The sequence below is a fragment of the Poecilia mexicana genome, unplaced genomic scaffold (assembly GCF_051168715.1).
Source record: "Poecilia mexicana isolate PSO_F unplaced genomic scaffold, ASM5116871v1 scaffold_13, whole genome shotgun sequence".
Classification (NCBI taxonomy): Eukaryota; Metazoa; Chordata; class Actinopteri; order Cyprinodontiformes; family Poeciliidae; genus Poecilia; species Poecilia mexicana.
In genome coordinates, this window is record NW_028263382.1 from 31,561,171 (window position 1) to 31,579,410 (window position 18,240).

The following is an 18,240-nucleotide window of genomic DNA, read 5'->3' on the forward strand; positions in this document are numbered from 1 at the left end:
AAAAAGAAAATTTTTCCTGATAACACGTGACTCTCATACTGTACTGGCGACGACTCTTCTTAAGAATCCTCCCATTTTCTCCATTAATGTGATAATGATGATGATGATCACATTAGTTCACAGCTATTGATGGATTAATGACATAATACTGTAAAGTGACAGAGATGACCACCCACGTGAAGTCATGAAGTGACCAGTGCACTGAATCGACTACATTACAAATTCCTGACAGCGATCCAGAAACAAGATGATATTGCAGCATTAAAATGTGTCATTGTGTTGATTGTAGTCCCAGATTACTTATCTAATAGTTAGAAAAGATGTTCAGCTTAGCAAAATGCCTTGCTTATTATTTTTTTATTTGACTATTGCTTAGTTTGTAAAAAAAAGAAAAGAAAAGAAAAATACTGGTAATTGATTTAGCAATAAAACACAGATTAAATAATGAGCACAGTTAATGCAAAAATAAAATATCTACCTTTTTGTGTACCTGAAGATTACAACACTTATTTGAAAAAAACAAAACAAAAAAAGACTGAAGTAAAAAAAAAGTTTATTTTAAAAGAAAAAGGAAGGTAAAGTGTTTCTTTCTTGACTCTAAACTTCGAGGTCATTAAGTTCAAGGTATGCACATTTCTCAAGAAGGTAAAGGCATTAGTTTGGATCTGCCAAGGCCATGTGTAAGGCATCAGAAGACCCGATACTGGGTAGATCAAAAGCTCATTATTTTTTTGAGTGTTTATGATCAAGGTACTCGCATGCAAAGCGTATCTCAAAGACAATTCACGATGATTAACGCTGACATACATTTAAATACAAATCGCATTTGGTATTAATTTCTAAACCTTTTGGTGTTTTTACCTGAAAAAAAAAAATCCTAAATGTATACCTTTTGTTTTTTTACTTGCTTTTTTTATTTGGACCCCACTGACAAGTACAAGGAGAAGAACCTTTATGTGCAGTGACAACCCAGCACCCAGTTGATAACCTTGTGTTAAATACCACACTTTTGCTCTATTTGCTCAGAAATTCAAAACAAAAGTGAACGCCATAATCTCACAGAAAGGCAGTTGTTTTCAGCATGGCAACAAGCTGACCGTTAAAAGTGCACACAATGATAACTACACTACATATTATATTATATATATATATATATATATATATATATATATATATATATATATATATATATATATATATGTATATGTATGTATGTATATTTGGAATTTAGCACATAAATTTCCAGCTTTCAAGGACACTTGAAATGTTTCAAAACGTCGTTTTGTTTCTTTGTTTTTTTGTGTGTGTCTTTGCTGTGGAAAACGTGCAGCTAAAGTGGATTCACTTATTTATTGTGAATCATCTACACCACAAAATTTATTAATAAGTAACACCTATATTACAAAATTTAAACCATTTTCCTCCTTTTTTTTAAACCAATGTGTCATAGATGTGAGTGTGTGTGTTTTTTTAAATACTACTCCCACAATTAGCTTAAAATTGTTTACTCACCTCTTGAGTAAACAAGAGGTGAGTAAGGGTTGGTAGTCTTATCATCATGGATAAACTGATAACATTCAGATAACCGTGAAGAAATGCATTTTCCTTATTTTTTTCCCCTCCTTCTTCTTCTGATTAGACCGAATCAGCACTTTCTCTGCAGGTGATCAATTTGGAAAGGGGCTTATTAGACAGTGTGCAAAAGAGTGCACTAATTATGCGGAAAACTCACTCTGCTGCTGACTAGGAAGGCCTTTAAAAAAATCTCTCTCACTCTCAAACTCTCACTCCTCATTGTGATTCGGCTCCCTCTTTCTCTCCTTTATTCGCTGAGGGACTCTCCTCCCCTCTCCTCCTCCCTCCTTCCCCTCTCTCCCTCCGTGCGTCAAATTCTCGACCCATGGTGCTCAGGCTCCCTGTTTCTCAGTTTTCCTCCAGGATGGGTTTCTTCAGGTTCCTCAGGTCTGTTAAGAACGACTGTATCCTCTTTTTAACTCCATGCGCTCTCCTTCCTCTGCCTTTGGTGATCGGGACATCGGTATGTACTGATTTGATGTGTCAATAGATGGTGCACTGACTAATAAAATTGTTTCAAAGAAAAAAGAAAATGTCAGGACAGAACGTTGTTTTGCTTTTCTTTTTCTTTCTTTTTTTAGTAATTGAATGAATAAAATGAAGCAGAGATGGGATGGAAAAGTTCTCTCTTCGTTTATTGTTTTTCGGGGGGCGCGCGGAGGGGTTGCACCTGTTGCTACGCACGAGCGCTGTGCACGAGGCTCCCGGAGGCTCCGCGGTGCACCCCACGGTCCTGTTGTTTTAACTTCGTATTTTTGTCAGTATCAACTGTCAAGTGCAGCCTTGGGAACTCGCAAAGTCAAAGGGGTTCTGTCCACATCGCCACCTCTACTTGTGACAGAGACACATACGGTCTGCAAACATGTTATGACAGCAGGGATGGACTTTAATAATGCGCAGCGACCACAGGCAGGAACACAAATTAGTTTTGGACCAGCAAACACGCGCCTATTGCTTCTGAGAGCAACAGAGCAAAACATTTTAAGTGTTTTAATTGTTTAAAATTGTCTGATTAACAGGTAAAATAATATTAAAGAGGTTCATATGTGCCGCTTGAAAAAAAAACAACAAATTATTAAAGGGTCACTTAAATGTGTATGTTTAAAGTTGGGATTAGACCGAATCAGCACTGCGAAGTTGTGAGAAGGCAAATGTCCATTTATGGACATTGACTTTTGGACTTTCTCCCAAAAGTCAATGTCTTGAGTCTAACACGTTTAGTCCTCTGTATGCATTTGGTGTTTGACATTTTTAGGGTTTTAATGATATGAACGTTTGTAATGTTTGCAGATGACACAAATATTTTTTGTAAGGTAAGGTAAGGTAATTTTATTTATATAGCATGTTTTCAGCAACAAGGCAGTTCAAAGTGCTTTGTGGTTACCCGATATTAAAGAAAGAGATAGTTTGACACTGACAAGTTATCACTGAAACTATATAGAGCTCCTTCACTGACAGTCTGCTGCATCATAAGTGCACAAATAAGGAGCATGACAGGAGATCCTTCCTCCCAGTAGCTGTTAGACTCTGTAACCATCACAGCTCCCAACAAAACCAGTAAGTGCTTGCATCCGTCCTGGTATTTGAACAGTTTTACAGCCCATTATACTTCACTTTGTTTCTATATATTTAAATTATTTTTTATTTTTGTGTTACCATGCATTCCTCAATGCTGCTGTTACACCTGGCTTTCCCTATGGGATAATAAAGGATATTTATTGTACAGATGTAAGGGGAAACAGTTTTGCAAAACAAAAAAGTAATATCAAAATACTCATGATGATCATAAGAACAAACTATGTTTAACATCAATATTATTAAAATTAACTGATCTGCTTAAAAAAAGAATAAATATTGATATAATTCAATATGGTGTATCATATATACATAATTTAATGTTTTTATCTATTTATTACATTGTGGCACTTTGAGCACTACATAACTTTCTGCAAGGTCTGCAGTGGGAAAGTGTTTGTGTAATATAAATGCATGGATATGTCATAACTTTAGTTAGTACTAAAGTTATGACTTTAGTTATTACTTTTGGATCTAAAGAACAATCTAGTGTCAGCATATATAAATATTTTTCTCTTGTAAAGCACTTTGACCTGTCTTGTTGCAGAAATGTTCTACACAAATAAACTTGACTTGTGTGTGACCAGAAAGAATAGAACACTCTAATCTTCACCCTTTGAACCATCATAACATCCAGTTTAAATGTTTGTAGCTTTTTATTGGTGACTTTGTCTGAGAAGTTTTAAACCAAATTAACCATTGTACTGTAAAAATATACCCGTTTTTTTTTTTTTAAGTTTTACATGTCTTTATGGGTTTTCTATACAGGAGGCAGAATGTGCGTATGTGATCATCTTGATGGCGGTGTACTGGTGCACTGAGGTACTTCCACTGGCTGTGACATCACTTCTCCCAGCTGTCCTTTTCCCTTTGTTTGGCATAATGCAGTCTAAAGATGTAAGTCAAACAACAGGCAGAAATCTGGTTTTGAAAAAAAGAATTAATTTGCCAGAAATTGAATCAACTCCCATATGATCTACCGTTCCCAGGTGGGCATGCAGTACTTGAAGGACACCAACTTGCTGTTTGTGGGAGGCCTGCTGGTCGCCGTGGCGGTGGAGCACTGGAATTTGCATAAACGCATCGCTTTAAGGGTGCTGCTTCTCGTTGGTGTGCGTCCAGCGCTGTGAGTAGCTCGCTGACAGACTCGCATCCGCCGTCTTAATCTTTCAGACCTACATGTCCTAAGCTTATCTAATCGGCTATCAGAAGAGCAAGTATACTGAAGATTAGGGCACTGTGTACAAGGTTTTTACTGCATCGTAAAACTTTGTCACTGTGGTGATAAAACACATCCTAAGTTTACGACTTCAGTTCCAAACAACTTTTATTTTTCAATTTTGTAGGAATACGAGGCTAAATTCACCACTCAGTGGCTAGACAAGATGCTGGGGCATCATAGGACACATTTACTGGTTTGTTTTGTTTTTTTTGTCTTGTTTCTGCAAGGTTGATGCTGGGTTTTATGGGTGTCACTGCGTTCTTGTCGATGTGGATCAGCAACACGGCTACCACGGCTATGATGGTGCCAATTGTCCAAGCGGTGCTGGATCAGCTTAACAACAGTGACAGAGAAGTGCCACAGATCCTCAGTTCAGACGAGCATGTCCAGACATCAGACACCGACTGCAAGCCACCTGCGCAGACAGAAAAAGAGGCTGAGGGAAACGGTGAGTGATTGTTAAATAGGGTGGCATTATGTGAAATCAACTTTTTTTGAGTTTACATCATCACACAAAGTTATTCCCTCATCAAAAACATACCCAGAGTGTTGCCTTGATTCTTCCTCTTCAGAGCTGCAGTTTCCAAGCTTCTGTAACTCCCCCCACTCAGCTCCTACAGACTAGCCAGCAGCAATTAGCAAACACCTGGTGGAAATGCGCATCTGCTGAGCTCATTATACAAGCTGCATTAGGTCAGTCATCCCCAACCCCTGGGCTGCGGATCAGTACCAGTCCATGGACCAATTGGTACTGGCCACACAAAAAATAATTAAATATTCCTGTTATGCATTATCCGAGTCTAGAGGATCTTTTATTTTGAAAATTCTTTAACCGGATTCTCTCGGTTACGTCTTGCCATCGTCTTTGGAAAATTTATTTGCAAAGGGAAAAAGACCCAGAGAAGAGACAGGAGAATGGCTTTATCCCGGTAGGTGACTCCCACATTCCAAGGCCACACTGCATGATACGCGGCGACCGGCTTGCTAACGACACAGCGAAGCCTTCAAACTGCTTTGCCACGTAGAGACCAAGCACCCTGTGCTTAAGCAACACTTTGGGTGTCATTGTTTCCCATCACTCCCTGATGGAAGCGTCTCGTTGCAGAGAAACAAGCTCAGGGCTCCCATTAATTTGTTGTTATTGTGAGTTAAAATGTTCATTAAAGTAAAATGTTGGTTTTTGTTGCACATCTGTATCTTACTTTTAAGGTGTAAATGTTACCATAGCAACCAGAGTCAGAGAGTGTTAGGGCAGTGGTAGAGACGAGAGGAGTGGAGTAGAGCTTGTGAGTCTTAAGGCTTAAGTCTGGTTCACACGGCACGATTTTAGAATTGTCGGCCGATTTTCCAAACCTCTGTGACCACACACGAGCCTTGTGGACACACAAACTACTGTTCGTGCTATTGACACACAAACTAATGTTCGTGTCTCCACGAGGCTTTTATTGCCTTGTGTGTAGTGTTGTTCCAGCCACACGGCAGGAACAACACACCACACACGAACCAACTCCAGTCACGAACATCCCGATTCCAGAAGGAAATCCCGTAAAACCCCCAACATACCTTACGTGAATTTAGAATAAACAAACACGGGTGACGATGTAGAAACAATAAGGACAGTCTGTGGACTGATTTTAAGTGAGCTAGTGTCAGCGTCAAGTCCTGATTGAATGAATAGCCTTATCTTTATAACCTATTTGTGTCGCGTTAATGATGAAAAGTTACCGGGTTTATCAACTGTGGTACCAGTTTCGCTCCAGTTCCTCTCATTATTGTTTCGGTTGATATTCCTTGTACAAAATGCTGAATAAACATTCATGCTGTTTCCACATATCATCTCTGATGTCACGGACTCTCGGTTGCGCCATGTCAGCTGTTTTGGATTCCCCTCTGTGATTATGTCACCGAGCTTTCTGATTGGCTACCTGTCACATTCAATAGGTTGCGTTCTCGCTCCCGGTCCAACATGTTGAATATGCCGGATTATAGATCGGAGCGGTCCGACATTCTACCTAACAACACACCACACACTGCAGGTTGATCGGTTACGATTATCACCAGCGACAATCTTAGAACTCGGGAAGTTCCAAGATTGTCGTAAGGGGAAAATCGGGGCAAAAAATTGTGACGTGAACTATGTTTTAGTGGACACGCCAACATGCAGAAGCCTTGTCTGACGGTTCATCCCCCCCTGGGCCGCAAAGTCTTGACCGGCCCATGGTGATAAAAAGGTTGGGGTCTACTTTTTTAGGTTACTAGAGGAGCGATGTTGTAATGACTTCCTGAAGGCGCAATTTCAGAAAGAGCAGAAGCTTTTAATGACAGAGGCCCTATTTAAAGGCGTCAAGTTACAAAGAAGTATATAAATCTATATATATATATATATATATATATATATATATATACACACACACACAACATTTTTCAAACAACCCAAGGCAGCATGGTAACAAATTGTGCTACAAAATAGCACTATTTGGCCTGAAAGTACATAATATGACACCTTTGAATGTTTCAAGACAAGAAAAAAAAAATGCATTCCATAACTACTGATGCATTTCTTTGCTATACTGTTTCTTATGAAGACACCTACATCTAATGTAGTCTAACATTGCTTAGCATCAAATTCTTTTTTTTACATTTTAAATCAGAGTTGGGCAGAACTGAAAACTCTTTTCATTCCTTCCTCTTTGTTTAAAGGCCCAGTGGTTGTGACTTTCTTAGATGCCTCAGTCGAGGTTGCCAGGCACAAGGAGGCAATGGAGAGGCGAAGAATGGGTAAAGGGATGACCTTGTGTGTTTGTTACGCTGCCAGCATCGGAGGCACCGCCACTCTGACAGGAACTGGTCCCAATCTGGTGCTTAAGGGACAAATGAACCAGTGAGTGCGTAATTATGATTTACAAGCTCAACTTTTTTTTTTTTTTTTTACAGCACAGCTGACTCTATTTCCATGTGTCTTAAAGGTTGTTTCCTGAAAATGAAGATGTGATTAACTTTGCCTCCTGGTTTGGATTTGCGTTCCCAAACATGATCCTTATGCTGACGCTAGCCTGGCTCTGGCTGCAGTTTGTCTTCATGGGGTTCAAGTGAGTCTCTGACAGAAAATGCAACGTCTTTCCTGCGTTAGCATCATGTTTGACAATAGAGACGACATGAAAATTCTGACTCCCGTGCGATTCCTCTAGTTTCAGAAAAACATGGGGCTGTGGGGCAACCAAAACAGAAAAGGAGATTGCTGCGTATAACGTGATCCGTGAGCAGCACCGTCAGCTGGGGACTATGAGTTTTGGAGAGATAAGTGTGTTGAGTCTCTTCGTTTTGCTGGTAGTCCTTTGGTTCTCCAGAGATCCGGGTTTTGTTCATGGCTGGGCTACAGAACTAAACTCCACAGCAGAGTGTGTACTTATGATTTTCATTTCTGATTTTACACATTCGCACAAATTTGTACATGAATGCAGCTGATGGCAGAATCTCCCTGGTCTTCTAACCTCACAGATATGTGACAGATGCCACAGTAGCGATCTTTGTGGCCATCCTGCTCTTTGTCCTACCCTCTGAACCACCGCGATTCTGTTCACGCAGGACCCGAAGTTTTGATACAAGTAAGGCATCATTCTAGAAAAAAAAGCTTTAGTTAAAAGGAGGCAATTTCTGTAATGTTTTGTCTCTTGTGGGTGTTTTCATTCAATCTCTAGCTACGCAACAGTCCTCTACCTCAACACCCCGACTTCTAACTTGGAAAGTTGCCCAAAAGAAGGTGCCATGGGGCATTGTACTTCTCCTTGGGGGCGGGTTTGCCCTCGCCAAGGGGAGTGAAGTAAGTAGCAAGAACAGTTATATTTCTATGTTATATTGTCACACACTGTTGTGTCAAGCTAGATTATGCTATTGACCCTTTACAACGACATCACCAAACCCCTTGACAGACATCAGAAGTGAAGGCAGAAGAGTATTGAAAAGAGTGACTGCAATCGTTTTCCCAAGTTATTTTTGCTAATATAGCCATGGCTTCTACTTGTTCAAGTGGAGCTAATTTATCTGTGGACTTAGCACACTTGGGGCTCATAGGCAGTGGTTTTACGGAGCGGACTTATGAGCATACAGAAATCTAGTTGCTTACTAGTATTTTTTGATGGGGGGGGGGGCATTCTCTCCTTGGTTACTGATGATTAGATGAGTACCTTTTCCTTAACACAGTATCTGATTGCATCGTACCGATCTTACTTGATTATGAAGTACATGACCGATAACCTTTTTATCTTGAAAAAATTGTTAGCTTCAAATCAACAAATACAGGACTGCCAATCCTTCCAACTGAATTCTGCTATCCATCGCCATCTTCTTCCCTTAACAAAAGTTATAAGATAAAAAATGACAAGTTTGGTTTGTGTCCTTGTCTGTTTGTTTGCAGTTGATGGCACATCATCTAATGACCATTTGTGAAATAATCAAAACAAAAGTGATTAGGCACCAACTGTCTGTTTTTTGACAAGCTTTACAAAAATCAAGTGCAAAGGTTCCATCATGGCAGAATGGGCTGAAGAGTGTGACATAATATTGACCCTTATTATGACACAGAGAGCATTAGAGACAAGAGGAGAGGAGTAGAGCTTGTAGAGCTTGTGAGTCTTAAGTCTGGTTCACACGGCACGATTTTAGAATTGTCGGCCGATTTTCCAAACCTCTGTGACCACACACGAGGCAATAAAAGCCTCATGTGTTCGTGGACACACGAACATCGGTTCGTGTGTCCACATGGCAGGAACAACACACCACACACGAACCAACTCCAGTCACGAACATTCCGATTCCAGAAGAAAATCCCGTAAAACCCTCAACAAATGTAGAAATAATAGTGACAGTCTGTGGACTGATTTTAAGTGAGCTAGTGTCAGCGTCAAGTCCTGACTGAATGAATAGCCTTATCTTTATAACCTATTTGTGTCACGTTACTGATGAAAAGTTACCGGGTTTATCAACTATGGTACCAGTTTCGCTCCAGTTCCTCTCATTTTTGTTTCTGTTGATATTTCTTGTACGAAATGCTGAATAAACATTCATGCTGTTTCCACATATCGTCTCCGATGTCACGGACTCTCAGTTGCGCCATGTCAGCTGTTTGGGATTCCCCTCCATGATTAAGCCACCGCTCTTTCTGAATGGCTACCTGTCACATTCAACTGGTTGCCTTCTTGCTCCCAGTCAGGGAAAACCCCACACGCTGCGATAAAAGGGCCAAGACAATCCAACATGTTGAATATGCCTGATGTTAGATTGGTGAGGTTCTACGTGACACACCACACAGTGCAGGATGATCAGTTACGATTGTCGCCAGCGACAATCTTAGGACTTGGAAAGTCCTAAGATTTTCCAAGATTGTCATAAGGGGAAAATCGGGGCAAAAAATTTAAAATTGTGCCATGTGAACTAGGCTTTAGCGGACACACCAACATGCAGAAGCCTTGTTTGACGGCTGGTGTAGTGTATACTTGACAGGGGCATTAGAATCGTTTTACTGTGAACATTGTCTACAATATTGTGAGCATCTAAACAACTTGAGCAAACTGGTTTAGTCACACCAAAACAGCACAACCTTCAAATTACTGATTTTTTTTTTTTGTCTAAAAATAAATTTTTTTGTATGTGACATATAGTGTTTTTATGGTTCGTTCAACTTTTTTTTTTAAAATGCAGATGAAACTCAATCCCATCTCACAAACAACGGTTAATTTGGTCACCCTGTGTTGAGATGCATTGTATTGTGTCATGTTGTGTTGCACCTTAGCTTGCCTTATGTCATATTTTTCTGCTTTCAGGTATCAGGGCTCTCAAAGTGGATGGGGGACCAAATGGCTCCTCTGCAGAACATCCCTCCCTGGGGAATAGCTATCATTTTATGCCTATTGATTGCTACTTTCACAGAGTGCACCAGCAATGTGGCGACTGCGACGCTGTTCCTACCTGTCTTAGCCTCAATGGTAAGAGCTATCACAGAGACAGTTACATGAGATATTGGAAATCAACGTAAAAACTGGCTGGAGACACAAAATCATGCCTGACCGCAGTGGTTCAATTAAGTTAAGGTCCGAACTGGAGTTCCAGCACTCACATCACTCCCAATGAGAACTGGCCTACTTTCCCATGTTTGGCAAGCTCTCCAGTTGGTTATTCGGGGTGAATATGTTCTGCTCTCCTCAGTGGGGCCCTCCTCCCATTAATAACCTGCCAAGTACACCAGAGCAGCCCACTGCCCTGTCTGGCTGTCACAAAGCAACTATAGAATGACATTATTGTGCCTACTGACTGACCACTACACAGAATTACAAAGATCACGCCACAAAAGATAGTTTCTAATTGGAACAATTAAACTAATATCTATAAAAAGCAAAGCTAAGAATATGTACCAAAAAAGTGACTTGTAAAAAAAGTATTTATACTTTAGTTTTTTCTTTCCCTTTTTACATTTTGTCATGGTTAGTATGTTTTTATGTGGTAAACCAAAGTTTGTGGTTTCAATCTGAAAAACTGTGAAAGAGTTATAGGAGAATGTATATTGTGTCGCCGAATGTGAAAACTAGTTTTATGTAAAAATAGAGGGAATGAACAATTCAATCCAATAAGCAAAGCTAAAGCTTTGGAAATGAAAAACCTGGAGTAATAATGGTTTTACGGTTCATTGCATTGTGTGCCATGATGTCAAGGAAATCTAGATGATTAAAACAAAATCTATTTACATAGACAAAACACTATCATTGCGGTGACCTGATATACAGTTTAAATGTGAAGTTTAGTTCTTTTCACTGTTTATTTTGAGAAACAGAAATTACTGTGCACTTGTTCTGAGCCTCTGTGCCTCGTGACATGTAATTCAGAAGCAAATTCCACTCAGCAACGTTCCCTTAGTTCCCAGCAGTCTGCCATTATTGCGAACACATGTAGCGCCGTTCTATTTTGGACGTCTTGACTCAGCACAAGGCCAGCAGGAATTACATCTTAATTATACCCACTTAATGAGAGTTTTCACTCCGGGCAGAACTGCAACATTTCATTCAGAGTTATGAGTCAATGGTTGTGGTTGGAGGGAAAAATAGCCAGATAGAGTAGCAGAAGATTATGCGATCACGTCTGTTTTCATCCCAGCCTTAGAGTCTTAAAAACCTCCTTTGTGATTACTGCAGTCTCAGTCCATTGGAATCAATCCGCTGTACGTCATGGTACCCTGTACTCTGAGCGCCTCGTTCGCCTTCATGCTGCCCGTCGCCACCCCTCCCAACGCCATAGTCTTCTCTTATGGACACCTCAAGGTTGCTGACATGGTGAGTAGGATGGTTGATTGTGGGGGTTATTTTGTAAATGATATGCTGAATCTGATGGTGCTATGACTTTTGCTGAGCTGTTGTACAATTAGGACACAAGAACCTGTATTTAATGTCGTCTATAGTTGCAACCCAAGCAGTTTTATAAAACGTGGTGAAAAGCATATATTTCCCACAATGTTCCAAACTGATAAAAGATTATAAGTCTGATAAAAATTTTAGTGACATCTTGTCACTAAAATGTAGCTTAAAAGGAAATAATTACCCTAACTTTTGTGCCTGTGTCTCCTTCCAAGCGTGTGGGAGAAACTGTGCTGAATACTGCAAATGAGAAGGACCTATACCAGGGAAGCCTGATAAAAAAGCAGCCCCTTGTTTTACGCTTCACTTCGTACAGAGTCTGGTCTCTCGGCTATTGAGAAATGATCGCTTCCTGGAGGCGTGGACAGTGTTGAGATTTTAAATTCTACCCATTTGCTAACTTTTGACGCTCCATTTCGACTCTTAAGAAGCTTACCGGAAATTGCCTGCGCCGTAAACAACCATCCTCCTCTGCCAAGAGAGAAGTGCCGGGTCGAACAAGTTGGCTGTTAATGCTAATTCAACATTTGGAGGCGTGGCTAACACGGACAGAACGACTTCGTTCACCTCCACATCTGCCATTGCTGAATCTACAGGTAGACTGGTACAATTCTAAAAACCGCGCAAAAAAAAAAAAAAAAAAAAAAAAAAACTGACAATAACGTCATTCACAGCTTCTGCTTCTGTTTGCTAATTTGCCTGGTTGGTACTCATTTCTCAAGAGCCCAGGCCTCCTGTACAAAGCGAAGCGTAGGACACAAGTTTGGTTTTTACGTTCTCGTTCTGCGTTCTCATTTGTCCTCGTTGAACACTACACACCATAAAACTAAAAGAGGACATAATTTAATTTGACCATTTTTAGCCAGTGGAAACTTTTATGTGATGGAGATAATTTTTTTTTTTTTTCTGTTTGAAATTTGTTTTATCAAGCTAACCACTCAGCGGACAGTTTGGACAAACTGTCACTGAACTGAAAGCCTTCAATAAATTGAACAGAGCAATATTTTCAGATTTATTGACTTCAGGTAAATAAAGCACACCTTGAAAAAAAGTATTTGTATGTATTTTTGTCCCCGACAGGCTAAGACTGGGATAGTTATGAACATTATCGGCATCATTTGCATTACACTGGCCATCAACACCTGGGGCAAGGCGATGTTTCAGCTGGACACTTTCCCTGCCTGGGCCAATGTCACAGGCGTCTGAACGACTTCTGCGACCACACACCGTGTATGCATGCCCTCCTCCCCCAGACCCCGTCCCCGGGTGACAAACACCTGAAACCAGAGCGAAAGCATGGGACCAAACAGTGAGCTTAATGTGTTGTACCGCTGTCTGGATTTTATGAGTGTTTTGTGACGGAAAGTGGAGGGAAATTTGACTGGAAACGACACACGGCAATATTTATACATCACAACGAAGGGATACTTGAATGAAAGCCCCTGATGCCTTAAATTACACGGCACAAACCAAATGCTGTCTATTAACTTAAAACCAGAAAATATGAATTACCCTAGCAGCTAGTTCTGGTGGTGTAATTGAAAACAAGTCTTATATTTTGTAGAAGGCATTGAATTTTTTTCCTTTTTTTATTTTTTTGCAAACGTAGCCAGATGTTTTTAGAAATTCTTTATTTTTAACATACTGTATATACATGGTCTTGCAAAATTATTAAAGCAGCTTGAGCTTTTGTCACCAAACCACAAACATTGATGTTTTAAAATTGGAATTTTTTTGTTAGATTGAAACAAAGTATCACGTAATATCTGAAGTCAAATGAAAATGCAACACGGTCTTTAATTTTTGCTCTGATTCTGGAAAGTGTGGAGTGAGTATGTTTTCTGACCTGTGTGGTATGTCTGTTCTCTAAACAACTGAACATTAAGATCACGTTATTGATGTATATGCTGAATATATATGCCATACCTTTAAGACTAAGTATAATTTTCCCTCCATACTGCAGTTATCTCCTACTGTGTGTTGATCTATCAAAGAAAAGGTTTGCGGCTGAGATATGACAAAATCTAAAATTGTTAAAGGGATATTAATATTGTTGCAAGGCACTGTAATTTATTCTCAAGGAAGCATTGTATACTTAATATTTTTATGTAATTCACTAAGCAAATTTTCCTGTTTTATTACTTATAAGGTCTGACAACCTCATTCTTCTTTCTCTTCTAACTTGGAATTTACACTGAAAAGTCTACATATGTTTTTATTGTTGGTGTATATAAATTTTCCCCCAGTGCGACCAAATGAAATATTAAAATTCCTTTTTTAAATGTAAATAAATTTCAGATAATATTCAAGACACTGTGACAAGAACAATTCAACTTTATAAGCACTTTTAAACTATCAAATGCTGCATCTCCAGTACTGTTATACATGTTTAGCATCTGATTTTGCCACCTTCCTTTAAATTAAAGCATATTCCACCCATGAGTGCTTCTATTTTCTGAATATGGTAAATATTATGAAGGTTATCGATGAGCTTGGTGTGTTTGTTATGTGGGAAAATGTGTAAGTAAATAAATGAACCCAAGCACCATTTGGACTTAAAAAGCCTATGTTAAAAGTCTTATTTGTCTCACTGTAATTGTGATTTTGATTTTTTTTAAAAACAACAACAAAAAAACACTTTCACATTGTATTTGTGCATAGTGGTTTTATACATATTTTGCACAGGAAATAAAAAATGAACAAAGAAACTTTTGAGTCTTTCTTAGTTTGCAAATGTATGTCGATTTATCAATCTAATTTAAATTCATGATCTGTGCAGTCTGATTGGCGCAAAATTAATCTTTTGTTTTTAAGTTGTTGACTGGTTTCATTCCTCCAGAGACTTTTTCACAACACCGAGGCTTAAATTGGGCAGGAATAATGAGAAACAAAACTCAGCCGAGTCACCGCCGGCTTATCGTCCCAAACAAAAATTAATCTCACTTTTATCATCCTCTGCTGCTTCTCAACCATACACGACAATTATCCGTGTCTTAAAGCACCTAGCTGTGTCTCTGCGTCTTGCTACCTGACCTCTTGTCTCAAGCACAAATCAGACCTAATCCTGTAAACACTGTGTGGAAAACCACAATCATCCTGGACTAAAGCGCCACACCTCATGTATGCAGGCAGGCCGCCATGTGTCATTGTCCTGCCGTGAGACGTTGTGTAAGCCCAGAGTCAAAGCGGCAATATAGTACTCCATTGTTTTGCGTCATAAACATTATGGGCTCAAAGATGACATTTCATTTGGGTTTTACGGTCCCATTTTACACCCTTTGATCATTTCCACCTAAAGATAATTTCCTCAGATTTTTATGATAAAGCAATACAAAGTGTTTTTTTTTTAAATCATGTAATCTGAAAAGTTTACATAATTAATGTAAACTTTGAAGTCACAATAAGAAATTGATCACTTGACATAAATTAAAATGACCTCGATAATTTCCACTGTGATGATTAAGATTTTTTTAAGCGCAATTTTGCTCACATAGATTTGATGATCCATTTTATTTATGGTTTTGGTTCTAGGTGGGTTTTTTTCCGTTTTATTTTTTGGTTGTGTTTTATTTTGGATATTTAAAATGGCTTCCTGTTCCGGTGTTAAGTGTTCTTTAGAAAAATAAAGTCGATTGGTCTTTGAGAGAGACGAACTTGCATTATCATGCCATTGTCAATGACTTAAAAATGATCCCAAAACAACAATATTATCATTTATTGCAAGGATCACTAGAACTATTTATCGTGCAGCAAATTTTTATTCATGGTGACAGGCCTATCTCTTGACACCCATTAATAATAAAAAACAGGCTGCCAGACCTTTGAAACATGGTGGAAGAATAGATCCAATTGGTATTGGGAAAATGGATGGAGAAAATGCTAACAGGTGGAAGAAAACCTGTTAGAGGTTCCGAAGGTTTGAGACTGGGTCAAGCTGGATAAAGACCCTAAACAAACAACCAGAGCTGCAAAGGAAACATTATCGCCAAGTTTGTTCCAGATTTGTGGTGTATAGGAGCTGAATGCTGCTTCTCCATGTTTGGTTCTGGGGATGCAGAGCAGAACCAGAAGACCTGAGAGATCTGCTGGGAGGTTGATACAACAACAGCAGATCTTTAATGTAATGCGGTGCTAAGTCGTTCAGTGATTTATAAACAATCAACAGTATTTTAAACTCTGCTCTCTGAGCTACAGGGAGCCAGTGGAAGGACTTCAGAAATGGGGTGACACGCTCCATCTTCCAGCAGCTGTGCCGTCTGATTTTCTCCGGCTGAACTGTTGAAACACCGCTGCAGCAATCAATGCGACCAAATGATGAACGCCACATGACTTCTCTGAAATTGCAGCAAACTTTAAACTCTCGCATGTGACAGAAAACTGCACCTGACCTCGCCGCTGGCAATGTGCTCAAAGAAAACATGAATGCAAGGGTTACAAAAAACAACAACAAAAGTCCTGACCTCTCTGCTGTTGGACAATTATCAGACGGTCGTCGTCTAACAGGCGCTCGAGTGCAAAGAGTCGTTCAGACCTCTATGATCTCGGATCCCAATTGGGAAGAATGCTTTTGTAATTACAGTGCCTTTCTCTTTCTTTGCTGCCTCCGTGCCACCCACTCATTATCCAATTCCAACACATCCCTATGTATTATAGTCCACTCTATTGACTAAATATACATGGATGGCTTTGAACTCCTGCTTGCTTTGATTGGATTTCATGCAGCTGAGCTGACATAAGCAAAAAAAAAAAAAAGAAAAAAGAAAAACAACAGCTTTTTGTAACCCAAAATGACTCAATGAGGAATTCCTCTTTAGTTGCAGAGTAAGCAAGGAGCTAGCTTAATGAGTGACCACCACACAAACAGGCGTTTTTTTGTTTCATGCACCTGTTGTATTTTAAAAGTATCTTTGCAAAGAGGATGCTTTGGAGCCACCTTCCCGTCTCCGCTGTATCGGTTACGCCCAGGCACAATGCGCTGCTTGTCTGATAAAAATCAATCCTCCACTGAGGATAAAGACGTTTGTGAAAACACGTGCCTCTCTTAGCAATTGGAGAGCCCAATTTAGAGGCTAAAATATCCAAGGGACAGGACAGAGATTCTTTCTTCCTTTGTCTGCCGGGGCCCAAAGTACATTCATGAACATCCTTCCAGCTAATGTTCCTTTTATAATCATTTACCTCGATGGGATTCTTGGTAAATTATTATACTTTAATAGGCCTTAAGTAACAGATAAAAACCATAAATACTCACAAAGACAAATACAATAAAGAAAAATAAAAGTGCTCAAAAACTTTTGATTTCATTGGTTTATGATTAGTACAGGATTAGATTTAGTGCAACATAAGGGCTTATGCGTGTGTTATCGCCACAAGGGAATACAGAGTGAGATTTATTAATATAGTGTTTACCAGAACATGCAGATTTTTATTTAAACAGCATCACCAATAAAACCATGAGGAATACAAACTGTTTAAAATGATCTCCATCTTTACAAACTTCAACAATCCTTATGTTTTAGTGAAATATTAATGCAATACATGCAGAAACCAGAAGCTATGTCCTGCACTATTGCCGTTTTAGTGCTTTAATCATATTTCTGCCTTTTATTTGTTCTGGTTAAAATTTGCTATTAAATTTTAAGCGTAGAACCAGAGAACTATTAGTTATTTGTCATAGATACAAACTTGCAGGTCTTGAGAGTTTTTCCCCCTACTGCTCAATTCTATTCAGTTCAAACGTACGAGTCACTTCAGGTCAGTTCAATTAAATTGAGTTCACTTCAACTTGACTCAGTTTAATCTGATTCAAATTAATACAGCCTACTCAAAGTGGATCAAAATTCTAAAATTAAGTTCAATTCTGGAACACAATATGAATTTCAATCCGATTTATAATTCCATCAATTTAGTTTGGTTTATTTTTGTAAATAAAGGTAATTTAATCAAAATGAATTTCCCACAGAGCTTAACTAAACTGAATTCAATTTCAGTCCCCTAAGTGAACAACAAATGTCATTAAACCTCATGGTTTAAAAAAAGTCTTTTAAAAAAAAGTCTGGAAGTGAACTTGTACGAGATACAAGTTCATTTCCAGATTCTGTTCTACTATGTTAGAGAAAATGTAGGGCAAATGTGGTTGGAGTGACTTCTTAGAGGGAAAAAGAAAAAAAAAGCCTCCAGGAGTTGCCGTTCCGTTTCTGGAGGCGTGCTTTGCCTGCACCACAAAATTGCTCAAACACAGGGTAACAGATGATCATATAAACACAGTTCATTTATGTTCTGCTCCGCAAACCTTCCACTAGGTTCCTCGCCCTGAGGTTCTCAGTATTGTTTTATTTAAATGGCACTTCAACCAGCTCAGGAGTTAGAGTTAAGCTATATTTATGTAAGCGTCTTACTTCTTTTAACTTTAATCATAAAAAAAAAGTGCAGGCATAGGTCATCTCTAGCTGAAGTTCATCAACCTAT

The 18,240-nt window shown here is 39.1% G+C and overlaps 1 protein-coding gene across 1 annotated transcript; it reads left to right on the forward strand.

The window, feature by feature from the left end:
* The first annotated feature begins 1,748 nt into the window (after positions 1-1,748).
* slc13a5b (solute carrier family 13 member 5b) lies at positions 1,749-14,480 on the forward strand. Its single transcript, XM_014983007.2, has 12 exons — positions 1,749-2,038; positions 3,919-4,047; positions 4,140-4,276; positions 4,600-4,820; positions 7,073-7,253; positions 7,339-7,461; positions 7,561-7,770; positions 7,871-7,977; positions 8,071-8,192; positions 10,192-10,353; positions 11,554-11,691; positions 12,853-14,480. Exons 1-12 carry the CDS (start codon positions 1,901-1,903, stop codon positions 12,976-12,978), a joined length of 1,794 nt encoding a protein of 597 aa, XP_014838493.2. The 5' UTR covers positions 1,749-1,900; the 3' UTR covers positions 12,979-14,480.
* The last annotated feature ends 3,760 nt before the right edge of the window (positions 14,481-18,240 follow it).